This window comes from Arvicanthis niloticus, chromosome 9, assembly GCF_011762505.2.
Source record: "Arvicanthis niloticus isolate mArvNil1 chromosome 9, mArvNil1.pat.X, whole genome shotgun sequence".
Lineage (NCBI taxonomy): Eukaryota > Metazoa > Chordata > Mammalia > Rodentia > Muridae > Arvicanthis > Arvicanthis niloticus.
The window spans coordinates 58,663,304-58,678,198 of NC_047666.1; the positions used below are offsets into that span (position 1 = coordinate 58,663,304).

Genomic DNA, 14,895 nt, shown 5'->3' on the forward strand with positions numbered 1-14,895 from the left:
GAGTTCACAGCACCCATGTAGGGAATACCAGCTTTGGAACATCTAATACTCTGCTCTGAGGGCACCCTGTACATGCGCATTCACTCACATAGACATAGCACACATAAGAAAAAGTAAATGTAAATCTTTAACTAACTGATTTCAAGAACTACAAAAGAGGAAATTAATTAAAAATTGAATCGAAAGCAATTCGAGTACTAAGAGTTAACTTCTCTAACCAGCCACCTGTATTCATTTTTGCCCTCTGGACAAAGCCCACTTGTAGTTTCCACAGTCTAAAACTTGAGAGAATTCTCAAGTATAGAAGGTTCTTATGTCCAAAAACAAGCATCATGTTCCCAGTCAGTTCTTCTGTTGATACCTAGGCTATTCTTCAGTTGCTGTAATTTGTCATGACCATACACCCACACTATGTATTTGAGAATGGCCTTGAACTTCACACTTGTTTGCCCAGAATACAAGAATGATTCTATCCCCTCCACTGCCTAAAACCAGGCATGGTAGGTAGCACATGTTTACAATCCTAGCATTTGGGAGGTGGTTACAGGAGAATCAGAAGTTCAAGGTCGGGCTGGAGAAATGGCTCAGCGGTTAAGAGCACTGACTGCTCTTCCAGAGGTCCTGAGTTCAATTCCCAGCAACCACATGGTGGCTCACAACCATCAGTGATGGAATCTGATGTCCTCTTCTGGCATGTCTGAAGATAGCAATAGTGTAATCACATATAATAAATAAATCTTTTTTAAAAAAGAAGAAGTTCAAGGTCATCTTCAAACGCAGAGTAAGTTTGAGGTCAGCCTGGGCTAAAGACATAAACTGAGGTACATAGGCTGGGGAGATTGCTCAGTCAGTAAAGTGTTAACCTCATAATCGCAAGGACTTCTCTTTAATCCCTGACATGAGAATGATGGCGTGCACCATAATTCCAGCACTGGGCAAGTGGGAATAGGAAGATTTCTGGGGCTCCCTGGACAGCACGTCTAGCTGGCTGGCAAGCTCCAAAACATGAGAAACCCTAACCAAAAGAAAGTAAATGGTATCTCTGACACACACATATACATATACCTTGACAGGGTGGCGCGCCTTTATTCCTAACACTCAGGCAGCAGAGCCAGGTGGATCTCTTGAGTTCAAGAACAGCCTCATCTGAAGAGCAAGTTCCTAGATAACCAGTAAATAGTAGAACCCTGTTGCTGGGTATTAGGGTTGTGGGGAGGACAAAACTGAGATATATTATTAGATTGAGGACCTGGACTCCATCAAAAGTAGGTTCTTTTAACCACTGAACCATCCCATTTTGGTTTGAGTCATGGTCTTGTCATTGTGTATCCCTGGCTGCTCTTGAACTGTATCTCCCAAGTACTAGGATTAAAGGCATGTACCACTCTGTATATCTTGGGGGTTTTTTTGTTTTGTTTTTTTGGGGGTTTTTTGTTTGTTTGTTTGCTTGCTTGTTTTTTGGGGTTTCTTTTTGTTTGTTTTGAGAAAGAGTCTTTTTGGTAGCCTGGGCTCTCCTTAAACTTAAAATAATCCTGGGTTCTGTCTGGTATGTATCTCCCATTATGTTCTCATATGTGTGTATTTTTGTACATTGATGTATACATTTCACAGGTAATAAAATGAGCCAGTATATGAGGTATAAATCCTCTGTCTACTAGTATATGTTGTAATCTATAAACTCGCTCTTAACTCAGTGAAGAAGCCTTGCAATTGCTCTCTGTTAACCTTCATGCACTTTTTGCTCCTTACAAGGAAACTCCCATGCTCACCAAGATAGAAAAACAGAAGCGCAAGGAGGAGGAGGAGGAACGGCAGCTCCTTCTTGCAGTGCAGAAGAAGGAGCAAGAGCAGATGTTAAAGGAGGAGAGAAAGCGGGAACTGGAGGAAAAGGTCAAGGCAGTGGAAGGTATGTCATGGTTCAAGGGTGAGAACACAAGGCCATCATCCTTCATCTCAGCTGTTCTGGCCATTTCTGTTTAAATGTCTTGTAAATTGTATTCTGTCATGTTTACTCATCTGAATTCACTCAGTCTTTCCCTCTTTACATTCTGTCCAAAGCCAATTTTATTTGTCATTTTCGGTACCCTGCTGTGTCCTATACATTTTTTAAAGAAAGGAAGGGCGTTAAGACATTGGCAACTACTTTCATAGGTGCAAAGGTATATGCTTAAGAAATGTTTGGTTTTGGTTGGTTGGTTGGTTGGTTGGTTGGTTGGTTGGGTTTTTTTGGTGGTTGTTTTTTTGGACCCAGATTACCCTGTATGTACCTCAGGCCGACATTGAACTCACTTCAAACAACTTCCTGTTTCTACTCTCAAGTGCTAAAATTACAGATGGGGGCACCACTCACAGATTATGTGGTGCTTCATGCCCAGGACTTCCTACATGCTATGCAAACAGTCTGTCAACTGAATTATATCCCCAATCCAGATCTTTCTTTCATATGGCATATCAGAATGTTGCCATTGATCTTATTAATACCAGGTAATATTTTAGACTCAAACTGCAGTCTTGCTATAGTAAGATTTTCCTTTTGTCTGTAGTTTTTTTGTTTGTTAGAGATGGGGTCTCCCTGTAGCTATAGCTGATATGGGTACCACAGTGTAGACCAAACTGGCCTTATACTCACAGAGATCTACCTGCCTCTGTTTTTCAAGTGCTTATTACAAAGCAAACAATAACAACCTTAGTTGCTTTCTTGGATAGGGGTAGCATTTACCAGCTGAACATGTTTTGATGTTTTCTCTCTGTGCCCTCCCAAACCCTTTTCCCTTTCTCTTTTCCTCTCCCTAAGAACACACACACACACACACACACACCACACCAGTGTGTATATGTCTACATCTGTATCTGACATGGTCTTATTATGCGGCCCAGGTTGACTTAGGATTTGCAACAATCTTCCTGCCTCAGCCTCTCAAGCACTCTGAGTATACATGTGACCACACACCCAGCTGAAGCAGTTTTTGAAGTGACTTTTTTTTTTTTAAATAGTGCAGTGGTGTTTTGCCTGTATGCATGTCTTTGTAAGGATATTGAGTCCCCTGTAACTGGAGTTACATTCATTGGTGAGCCAGGTGGCTACTGCGAGTCAAACCCAGGCTGCCTGGAATAGCAGACCACTGAGCCATCCTTCCAGCCCCCAAATTGGCCTGTTTTTATGTACCCATTCTATATCAGGCACTGTTTTAGGTTTATAATAATGAACAAGGCTATTCCTTTTTGAAGACTCAGACAGGAGAATCAAGAGTTCAAGTCTTCGGTACATGAGGTTGAGGCTAACCTGGGGTATATGAAGCCTGTCACACACACACACCCTCCTCCTCCCCCCCCCCCCCCCCCACCAAATGCAAAAGAGTTTCATGGCTAAAATGACATTTAACTGGGATTATCACAAATTCTGTCTGATATGGTACTTGAATAAAATGAATGAAGTTGCTTGGTGTATAACTGATGATGTGCTCACACAAGTACCAGGGAGCAGCAAGTACAGATGCTCACTTGGGTTATGTTTGTGTGTTGATTATAGATCGAGCTAAGAGGAGAAAGCTCAGGGAAGAACGAGCATGGCTATTGGCTCAAGGCAAGGAGCTACCCCCAGAACTTTCCCATTTGGATTTGAATTCTCCTATGAGGGAAGGAAAGAAGACCAAGGACCTGTGAGTATTTAGTAATGGCAACAGTAACAGCTGGCCATCCTAAGCACTTCTGTCTGCAAGCACTTGCTGCCCAGCCTGATGGCCTGAGTTGTGTCTTGGAACCTACATGGTATAAGAAGATTGACACATGGACCATGATGGCTCAGGAGTATACACACACTAAATAAGCATAATTTGTAAAAAGCATTGCTCAAGCTAGGCAGTAGTCAGGTAAATATCTGTAAGGTTGAGGTCAGCTCTGGTGTATAGAGCTATTTCTAGGACAGCCAGAACTACACAGAGAAACATTGTCTTGAAAAACCAAAAGGCCCAACACTTTCTAGTCTTTCAGAGTCACTAGAGTTCCAGGGGGATCTGATACATACACACGGTTAAAAATAGGATTCTTAGTTTTAAAAAGTTATGTCACTTGAGCTGGAGAGATGGCTCAGCGGTTAAGAGCACTGACTGCTCTTGCAGAGGTCCTGAGTTCAATTCCCAGCAACTACATGGTGGCTCACAACCATCTGTAATGGGATCCGATGCCCTCTTTTGGTGTGTCTGAAGACAGCAACAGTGTACTCACATATATAAAATAAATAAATAAATCTTTAAAACAAATTACAGCTCTCATTTAATCCTTGTAACAGAAAAGCCTGTTTTAGAGGCGGTGGCTTTAACATTTTAATGTTAAGAAAGCATAGCAAATGTTAGTGGTAGGTCTTAACAATCAGATCTGTACGTATATTCCCTTTCCACTGTTAGAATCCTGTTGGCACAGGAAAAGACTGCTGTCATCCCAACATTTCAATGACACCAGAATTTACTATTAATGGGAAATTGTTACTTTGAAAGTATATAGAACATTTTACATTTGCGTGTTTAGCAGTGTCGGGTATTGAACCCCTAATACTTTAAGCATGCGTGTGTGGCAGTGCTGTAGCACAACACTGCAGCTCAGGCCTGGGTTTTAAGAACTAGAACGTGACATCTTGCTCCCTCACTTTCTTAGTGCTGGGATTACAAAAGTGCACCACCATGTTTAGTAAGTATTTTATTTTTTATAATAGTTACCTCGACTGTTGCCCACAATAACAGCAGGGCATGAAGATATGCCAGAATAGAACTGTGGCATGGAAGGCAAGGTTCAAAAAGGAAAGTGCACACCTTTAATCTCACCACTGGGTAAACAAAGGCAGGTGGAACTCTGTGAGTTCCAGGCCAGCCTGGTCTAGATATTGTATTCTAGGACAACTAGGGCTTGTCTCAAAAAAAACAAAACAAACAAACACCAGTTACTTCCAGCCAGGCATGGCAGTAACCCAGCTCTCTAGAGACTTGAGGCAGAATCTGAAATTTGAGTCAGCCTAGACTATATAACAATACTCTATCTTCATAAAAATAGATAAAGTTAATATTTTTATAACATATTAATAGTTACAAAGTCATAATAAAGTCCTGGATCATTTAAACCAGTCTTTGACGTTAGATGACTTTGTTGTAGGGGATGTGATAGTCCTCCTTTGCTACAGTCACCATGGACCATCTTTATATTGTTTCCAGTGAGTTGGGAGCCATGTTCAGATTTACTACTCAATCTGTATTTGAACCAAGAAAGCTAAGGAAAAATGGTGGTCACAGTTAAACTAATGCTGTGTTTTGTGGTTCACAGCTTTGAACTGGATGATGATTTTACAGCCATGTATAAAGGTTAGTTAACCATTCTCAGCTGTGGTTTTCCTGATGAACATCTTTTCATAGGAATGTGTCAGTTATATTCTCTTTTTTTGGTTTTCAGTTCTAGATGTGGTGAAGGCTCACAAGGATTCCTGGCCCTTCTTGGAACCTGTGGATGAATCTTATGCTCCCAACTATTACCAGATTATTAAGGTATCTTTTAAATTGTACTTTATCTTGCTTGGATTTTGTATCAGTCATTTTCCCATCATAGTGACCAAGTACCCGTGGTAACAGGCAGCTCTGTGGTGGTAGGAGCTGGTTTATGTCTTGGTAGCCAACGAGAACTTAGGGTTGGAATGTCACTATTGCTCTTCTTCATAGAAAGTGATTAGAGGCGGCATACAGTTAATTGGTTTTATCTTGTTTTGAGACAAGGCTTCACTCTGTTAAGAAGACTAGCCTGGAAGTCCCTGTAGCACAGGCTACCTTCAAACTTGTGTCAGACCTCCTGAGTGGGATAAAAGCCACTGTGCCACTTACAGTGTTGTATGTTTTATTTTAGATCCCCATGGATATTTCAAGCATGGAGAAGAAATTGAATGGAGGTTTATATTGTACCAAGGAGGAATTTGTAAATGACATGAAGACCATGTTCAGAAATTGCCGAAAATATAATGGGGACAGTAGTGGTAGGTGGCTGAGGGCCTGTTTGCTGGATGTGTGTCTTCTGCACTGTTAGAGTGGGGATGAAATGCCCTCTGTGCCTGTGCATCTTGTCCTTAATACTTTTCTCTTTTGAGATGGAATCTTAAGTTTACCTTGGATTTAAAAAAAAATATATGGGTGTTTTATTTGCTTGGTACCCACTGAGGTCAGAACAGGCTGTTGGGTCCTCTAGATATGGAGTTATGAATGATTGTCAGCCACCATGAGGGTGCTGGGAACTAAGCCTAGGTCATTGTAAGAGCAACAGTTATCTTACCCTCTGAACCTCCAGCCCTAACTTGAACATTTGTCTTGCCAAGTGTTGGAATCTCAGGTGTGCCACCATGCTGGCTTCCTAATTTGCCTTAGAACTACAGACAGAATGTATACTAGCAATCATGGAATTGATTGTGGTTCCAGTTTTTTAAATAGTGCCCTAGGAGTTCTCATTCAGCCTTGTGGACAGAGTCTGGCAGAGAGAGGTTTGGTCTGTGTTGTACTGGGCCTCTTTAACACAGACAAGACTGAACCCACATTGAACATAGGAGATGGACTCTAATGCTTCCTGAATGCTTGGCAAGCACTGCCCCTGAGCAACATCCCTGGGCTTCCCCTCTTAAATCATGCATCAACACAAAAATGCTACAGTTTATCAAATAAAGACAGCAAATTCAATTATAGTTTATAGTACGTACTAGTTTCAGTAACTTAGCCTAAAGAATTATAATTTCACTAATTTGAGGTAACATACTAATGTATGTCAGCCATACAACCTTGAGCAGAAACCAGATCTTCATATTGTGTCTATAGCTTTGCAGTGTAATATTTTCCAGAAGCAAATTAAACTCAGAATGTAGCCCAGTAGCTTTCCTTATTATTTTCAATAATTGTCTTTTGTGTCTAGTAAAATATGTACCCTGGTGGTCAGTCTTCTTGTCTTCCTTCTAGAGTATACCAAGATGTCTGACAATTTGGAGCGGTGTTTCCATCGAGCCATGACAAAACATTTTCCTGGTGAAGATGGAGACACAGATGAAGAATTTTGGATCAGAGAGGATGAAAAACGGGAAAAAAGGAAGAGTCGGGCTAGTCGAAGTAGTGGAAGCCATGTTTGGACACGCTCCAAAGACACAGAAGGATCTAGCAGGAAACAGCCACCAGTGGAGAATGGAGGAAAGTCTTTGCCCCCTGCACGTCGAGCTGCCTCCTCGGGGGATGATCAGAGTAGCAGTTCCATACAGCTTCCTCTAGAGGTGGGCACATCAAATGGCCAAGGCTTTTCCCACCCCCTGCACTGTGGTAGGGTGCCTAGCCAGGCACCCTCTTTAAACCAAATGGTAAGAAAAAACTCACCTTCTATGGTAATGTCTCCAAGCCACTGCATTTATAGGAATCTAAGAGCTAGTAGCTTGTACATTCTTCAGATAATCATAGAGCAGTGATTCTCAACCTTCCTAATGTGCAACACTTTAATATAATTTCTCATGTTGTGGTGACCCCCCCCAATACAAAATTATCTTCATTGCTATTTCATAACTGTATGAATTCTGCTGTTATGAATGGCAGTGTAAATTTCTGATTAGGCAGATGGTGACCCCTTAGAGGTTGAAAACCACTTGAATAGATGGATGGTTTATTTTGGTTTTAAATAATTTAAAATTTTAAATTCTTAGCTATAAAAAGTTATGTCTCTTGGGCTGGAGAGATGGCTCAGCGGTTAAGAGCACTGACTGCTCTTCCAGAGGTCCTGACTTTAATTCCCAGCAATCACATGGTGGCTCACAACCATCTGTAATGGGATCTGATGCCCTCTTCTGGTGTGTCAGACAGCTACAATGTACTTAATTAAATAGAAAAGAAAACCACTGCCATAGATGTTTTTTTGGGGGGGCGGGGGAGGGAAACAGGGTCTCATCTAGCATAAGATGACCTCAGACTCACTTTGTAGTAGAGGTTTTAGCTGACCTTGAACTTCTGGTCCTCTTGTCTTTCCCTCACAAATGAGATGGGTTTTCTACCTATACCCTAGCCCCCATGGCCATTCTCTCTTCATTTAGACCCTTCTTTTCTCTCAGTCCTTTGAACCATGTATTCCCAACTTGGGCAAAACTTGAAATTAGAAAGGCCTGATGATAAGGGCTCTTAACAGTATTCCTGGCTACTTTGGAAGGCTGCATTTTGAGGATCATTTGAGTCCAGTGAGTTTGAGACCAGCCTTGGGCCACATAGAACTCCATCTCAAGAAGAATTGCAGAAGAAATAAAGCACAGAAGCATAGTATATAAGCTACATATTATGTTTAAAACGTTAAAATGTTATTATAAAGAGCTGAGTATGTAGCTCAGATGGTAGAACTCTTAACTAGCATATATGAAAACATTTGTTTGATCCCCAGCACAGCATAATAGTGGATGTGGTTGCACACTTAAGAGTTGGAGACAAGCCAGGTGATGATGCATGCCTTTAATCCAAGCACTCGGGAAACAGAGGCAGGACTGTTAACACTGAGAAACCCTGTCTTGACAAACAGAGAGAGACATATGGATGGATGAGCCAGAAGTAGTTTAGGATTAACCTCAGCTACACAGCAAGTTTGAGGCCAGCCCGACTTCATAAGACCCTATCTCAAACATATATAAATAAATAATCAGGGTGTACTTGGATCCAGAATGCCTAAAATTGCTCTGATTGTGGTGAGGAAAGTGGTTGTTTTGTTTTTGTTTTTTTGAAATGACAAGGGAACTAGTCTTTTTTTCTTGGAGAGAGAAACTGCTTTGAGACTGGAGACTGTTCCTGGCCATGGGGCACATTAATAATAGCAGTCCTTAGGAATCCCTTGTTGTCCTTAATGATTCTTCCCTCACCCCCTTTCTGCTTTACTCACTGCCTTCAGAGGCCAGCAGCATCAGGAACATTCAGCTCTCTTCAAGGATCAGATCCCACCAACTTACATGGCTCCTCTCGACTCCCAGAGGCCCCCCCAGGAGACCCCTTGCAGCACCCACCCTTTGCTATACAGGTAAGCAGTTTCCAAAGAGACAGCTGGGAAGGTTCTGCAGCAATAATTAAGAGATAGCATCTTTCAAGGTTTGTTTTATCCTGTGAATTCACATTCTTCTCTTCTTACCTTTTCTGTTGTCAGGCTCCAGTTGGAATTAGTAACCATCGGGGACCCCGGCTCAGTGCTCCAGAAGAGAAGATGTGTGGGGGGCTAACACACCTTTCCAATATGGGGTCACATGTCCCATCCTTGCAGCTTGGGCAAATGAATTGTCCCAGTCAAGATGGAAACATGTATCCACCAGCTCCATTCCAGGCAGGATTTATTCCTTCTAGGCATGGTGGGACTCCAGCCCGGCCCCCAGACTTTCCTGAAAGCTCAGAAATTCCTCCAGGTCACATTTATCATTCATACAAGTATCTGAATCGAGTACACCCTGCTGTTTGGAATGGGAACCATGGTACTGCAAACCCTGGACGTTTAGGGCCAGATGAGAAGCCCCACCTGGGGCCAGGACCCTCTCACCACCCTCATACCCTTGGTCATGTGATGGATGGCCGAGTGATGCGGCAACCTATCCCACCAAACCAGTGGACTAAACAGTCAAGCTTTCTACCTCATGGAGTTCCTTCCTCGGGGTATATGCAGCCACCCTGTAAGTCTGCTGGACATCGCTTGCAGCCACCTCCAACTTCAGCACCAAGTCCTCGGTTCAGAGGACCCTCTCAGGCCCTCCGGGGGGCACAAGGAGGGGAATCCATGATGGACAGCCCTGAAATGATTGCCATGCAGCAGCTCTCCTCCCGAGTCTGTCCCCCTGGTGTGCCTTACCACCCCCGCCAGCCCACTCCTCCCCAGTTACCTGGTCCCTTTCCGCAGGTAGCTCATTCAGCGTCAGTATGTGTGTCAGCACCGAAGTCTGCATTGGACAACCCTGGGAATACACAGGAGATCAGTGAAACGCAAGAGCCTGAGGATGACCGAGGTAATTTGCAGGGCCTTTTTATTTTTTTAACCCCTGATTTTTGTAATCTTTTCATACAGAATATGAATTTAACATAAAGTGATATCAAGCCTCTCCCATAAACTATTTGCGTTCGGGATAACTGCAGTCCTTTTAGGTGTAGAGACATCAAAAGCATAATTCATGAATTTACATGAATTACATACAGCCAAAAGGCATTTACATGTGAAACACTCTTTAAGGTTTGTTTTTATTGTCATTTCTTTTTGTTGTGTTTGTTTTGTTTTTAAGACGGAATCTCTCTGGCTCTGGCTGTTCTTGAACTTTATAAAGAGCAGACTACTTTCAAACTCAAGGTTCTCTATACCTCTATTTGAGGTGTGCCCACCAAGCCCAGCCTCTTTTTGACACTTTTTAAATGTAAATTCATTTAATTAGAACCTGCCTTTGTACAAGCTATTGTCAATATTCTTGGGTTTATTTTATTTGTTTTTAATTAGATTCCTTATGAGTAGTCAAAGTACACATTGTAGAGAGTTTTCTCCTACTGTGTGAATCTTAGGGACTGTATTCAGATTCTCAGGCTTGGCAGCAAGTGCCTTTACCAGAAGGGTCATCTTGATTGCCCTAGTCTGGGCTCTTTCTGTATATCAAACTCATTCATGGTCCCTCATGCCTGCACCTCCCACGTGCTGGGATCATTGGCTGTTACACCATGCCCATCCTATGTGTGTCTCTGTGTGGTATTTGTTCAAGGATAATTTTATAGTCTAAAAGAAAAACCACAGAGCAACCTAATCTGCTGCCCAAAGGAGGAGATTGGAGGAGAGAAGAAAAAAAATCTTCATTTAAACTGGTATAGAAATTATCAGATACATGGCAACAAGTGGTAATACTGTGAGGAGGGAAGCTTTAGAGAGGAAGAAAGCCCTGAATATTAAAAGTGTACTTAGAGAAGAGATTCCTGCAGTGCTAGTGGTGGTTTTCCAGGTGTGTACCTTTAATCCCAGCACATGGGAAGCAGAGGCAGGTGGATCTCTACAGACTGAATTCTAGGATAGTTGGGTCTATTACACAGAAACCCTATCTTGGGAAAAAGAAGAAAGAAAGGAAAGAGATAAAAGAAAAGTTACACTGAATAATTCCGAAAATCTGGCAGACTGATAGCTCTGCATGGCTGTTGTTCCTAAGTCTCTACCCAGTATGTTTGTTTAAAGTTGAGAAATTGAGAGTACAGTGATCTGCTGTTGAATAACGAGAAAGTATTAGTGCTGAGTTTGAGCCTGCACAGAGAGATCGAGCGAGTGAGCGAGCATCGTCATGTTCTTTGTGTACTTTATGTGAAAGTCATGAGCCTTCATCACTGTGTGCTCCATGCATGTGCAGAAGCCTGGAGAGGCCAGAAGGGGGCATCCGATTATTTGGAGCCGAAGTTAAAGATTGTTGTGAGCTGCCATCTTGGTACTAGAACTGAATCAGGGTCCTTTGCAAACGCAGTAAGCCCTGCACTGTCTCCGCATTGTCTTCTTAATTGATGCTCCTCATAGTTCGTTGTGAACATGAGGGTCTCAGAAGTGAGCAAGATGAAGTGCTTTCAGTGTCTTAATTATTTTCATCTGTCTTGATTGTGTAACTGTGGAGAACAGTGAATTCTAATGGCTGAGACAGTTTTATGTATATGTCCAGTATCTGATTTTGTTGAATACTTTGCTGGGGAATGGACTCGCTTGAACTTTTATGGAAGATGATGAAATTTTCACATGAAATTGATACTAGATCTTAAATTTAATTGATACTAGATCTTAAATTTAATTTTTTTTTTCCTACCCCACATTTTTTTTTCTACCCCACATTTCAGATTCTTCTACCCGGAAGTCTGGAATTATGGGTTATGTCTTGGCCTCTTTGTAATGGGACTGTGACAACACAGCAGAGACCCAGATGTATCTTTTTTGGATAGCTTAGATGTGTGTGGTGTTCTGCCTACAAAAGCGTATACAGGCCCCTAAATCATTACTGTGGCACAGTGTCTAGCTGAGGTTTGTTTGTCCCAGCCTTGACCCAGTTCATCTGGCTGCTTACCAAGTTCTTTCCATTACTTTATCCCTTGATGTTGTCATTTCAACGACCAAGTTACTACTGTTTTGTTTTTCCTCCCCAGCAGAGCCTTTGCCTGGACTTGAAGAGAAAGCAGCAAGCATTTGTTCTTCAGAGGGAGTATACCTCAAACAGCTACCTCACCAAGCACCTCCTTTGCAAGCCACCTGTACCAGGCAAAGCTCACCACATGAAAGGGAAACAGAGGACTCCCAACTCAAAAGTGATGCTTCAGACTCTGCAGACACTTACAAAGCATCAAAGAACAAGAATACTTGGCCTTTGGACAGTAGCTACAGCAGCCCAGCTGTGCAAGGCTGTTTGAGAGACGTCTCCATAGTGGCAGAGAGAGGGAATCTACCTGAAAATGGGGTTGTTGGTGAAGCATCTCCCTGTAGATCAGAGGGGAAGGGCCTTGGTGGTAGTGGTTCAGAAAAGCCACTATGCCCCAGGGGTAAAACATTGCAAGAAACTGTGCCATGTACAGGACAGAATGCAACTACACCTCCTTGCACAGATCCCAATTTGATGGCAGGCACTGTGAACCAATTTTCTCCCTTATACATGCCTGGCATAGAATACTCTAACTCAGCCACACATTACCCTATGAGTCCAAGTTTGCAAGGCTTGGGCTCTGTGATGGGAGGAAAGTCCCCAGGATCACAGCCTCAGTCCTTTTCTCCCAGGGGTTTCCAGGCTAACGGTCCCCACTCTGGACTCTTTCCCCGCTACCGCCCCCAGCAGGGAATGAGATATTCCTACCAGCCTTCTTCTCAGCCTTCCTACCATCCCTATCAGCGGACTCCTTATTATACATGTCCACAGGGTTTTTCTGACTGGCAGAGATCTCTCCCTTCCCAGAGAAGCCCAAGTGGACCCCCTGGGAGTCACCCTCCACACCCTCTCTTTCCAGATAAGAATGCCTTGTCTAGTCTGCAAGGTTGTGAAACACTAAATGCTGCCTTAACTTCTCCAACTCAAATGGATGCAGTGGCTGCTAAAGTTGTTCCACCTGATGGACACAATTCTGGTCCAGAAGAAGAAAAGATGGATGAATCTGTGGAGAGGCCAGAGAGTCCCAAAGAATTTCTAGATCTGGACAACCATAATGCAGCTACCAAGCGGCAGAGCTCACTGTCAACCAATGACTATCTTTATGGAACTCCACCACCACCACCTCTAAGTTCAGGAATGACTTTTGGTTCATCTGCTTTCCCACCCCACAGTGTGATGCTGCAGACAGGGTCTCCATACACTCCTCAGCGATCAGCCACTCATTTTCAGCCCAGGGCATACCCATCCCCTGTGCCTGCCCATCCACCTCCCCATCCAGTGGCCACCCAGACGAATGGCCTCTCTCCAGAGGGTCCCCTCTATTGCTGTCCAGAAGAGGGCTTAGGTCACTTTCAGGCTGCAATGATGGAACAGACTGGCACTGGAAGTGGAATAAGAGGCTCATTTCAAGAAGTGCACAGACCACCAGGGTAAGGTTACATTAGGTTCTCTGAGAAAATAACAGTGGCTTTAGGAATGAAGATTCCTAAATCTTTATTGTCCTGATTGTCCAATACCAAGAAAGACATGAATTACAGACTTGATGGGGACTAGATAACAGTTTTGTCTTTGCCATTTTTTTCCTGCTGATGAAAATGAATCAACATTTGGACTGGTTTTTGTTTGTGGTAGACGTTACTGAAAGACGCACAGAGATCTACCTGCCTCTGCCTTCCAGATGCTGGAAGTAAAGGTTGTGTGCCACCATGCAACTTGTTTTTTTGTTTTGGAGGCAAGGTCTTACCAAGTATGCTACCACTCTTGGCTTGCAGACAGGGTTTGTGCATCTTTCAGTAACTGCTTATTTTGCTGCCTTTTTTTTTTTGTTTGTTTGTTTGTTTGGATTTTTTTTGTTTTGTTTTGTTTTGTTTTGTTTTTCCCCAAAGCAGGATTTTTCTGTGTAGTCCTGGCTCTCCTGGAATCACTTTGTAGACCAGGCTTGAACTCAAAGATCTACCTGCCTCTGCTTCCCAAGTGCTAGGGTAAAAGGCCTGTGCCACTGTGTTTGGTTTTGGGTTGTTTTTTTTCTTTTTTTCTAAGCCCTGGAGCTTACATTATAAGCATACAAGTGCCTTAGTGTGTGTGTCACTGAGCATCAGGACACTGCCCTTTAGCAGTCTCAAAGTGGCAGGAAGGCATGGTGGGCACTGACATGTCCTTAAATTCCCTCTGTCCCTGGAATATCTCTCAGAAATTTGTTTTTTCTTTTTCTTTTGGTTACATTCTGCTCCAGAATCTAGTCAAGGCTAGGGTATTTATTTCATTTGGTTCTGGTGTCTATTTTTAATCTCTGTATACAAATCTTTTGTATCTTTAATATCTTTGGCTTGTTTCTCAGTTCAGTCCAGCTTTCCAGGGAAAGTTTATTGGCCCCTTTGTTTAAGGCTGTGATGTGTTTGGTTTGGGTGTTTGCTGCATCACCCCAAGAGGCATGTTACGACATTTTGTCCCAGTGTTGATGTTTCTAAATTTACCAGCTTCAAATTTTACAGCAGTGTCTTCGTGATTAAAGTATCTTTTTTCTTAGTAGTTCCTCATCAATACTGTGCCTTTCTTCTGGCTTTAGATTGCAAATGCATCCAGTCCAGTCACAGTCTTTATTTCCAAAGACACCGGCACCTGCAGCATCACCTGAACAGTTGCCACCACATAAGACCCCAACACTTCCTGTGGATCAAGTAAGCATTACTGAACACTGGAGTAGTTCCTAATACCCTACAGGTGTAAGCAATAAATGCAGGTGGGGTAGCTTGGGC

At 42.8% G+C, this 14,895-nt stretch overlaps 1 protein-coding gene across 5 annotated transcripts in view; it reads left to right on the plus strand.

Moving 5' to 3' along the window:
• The window catches only part of Cecr2 (CECR2 histone acetyl-lysine reader), a 102,285-nt gene that overhangs the window by 81,423 nt on the left and 5,967 nt on the right, over positions 1–14,895 (plus strand). For 3 of the 5 annotated variants that reach the window (XM_076940467.1, XM_076940466.1, XM_034511936.2), the window contains 10 exons: positions 1,753–1,906; positions 3,530–3,659; positions 5,311–5,348; positions 5,437–5,528; positions 5,881–6,007; positions 6,972–7,360; positions 8,917–9,042; positions 9,166–10,009; positions 12,150–13,569; positions 14,706–14,817. In XM_076940467.1, coding sequence (XP_076796582.1) covers positions 1,753–1,906; positions 3,530–3,659; positions 5,311–5,348; positions 5,437–5,528; positions 5,881–6,007; positions 6,972–7,360; positions 8,917–9,042; positions 9,166–10,009; positions 12,150–13,569; positions 14,706–14,817 — 3,432 coding nt within the window. The remainder of the gene's footprint in view (positions 1–1,752; positions 1,907–3,529; positions 3,660–5,310; positions 5,349–5,436; positions 5,529–5,880; positions 6,008–6,971; positions 7,361–8,916; positions 9,043–9,165; positions 10,010–12,149; positions 13,570–14,705; positions 14,818–14,895) is intronic. The other 2 variants (XM_034511938.2, XM_034511937.2) reach the window with 2 other exon arrangements.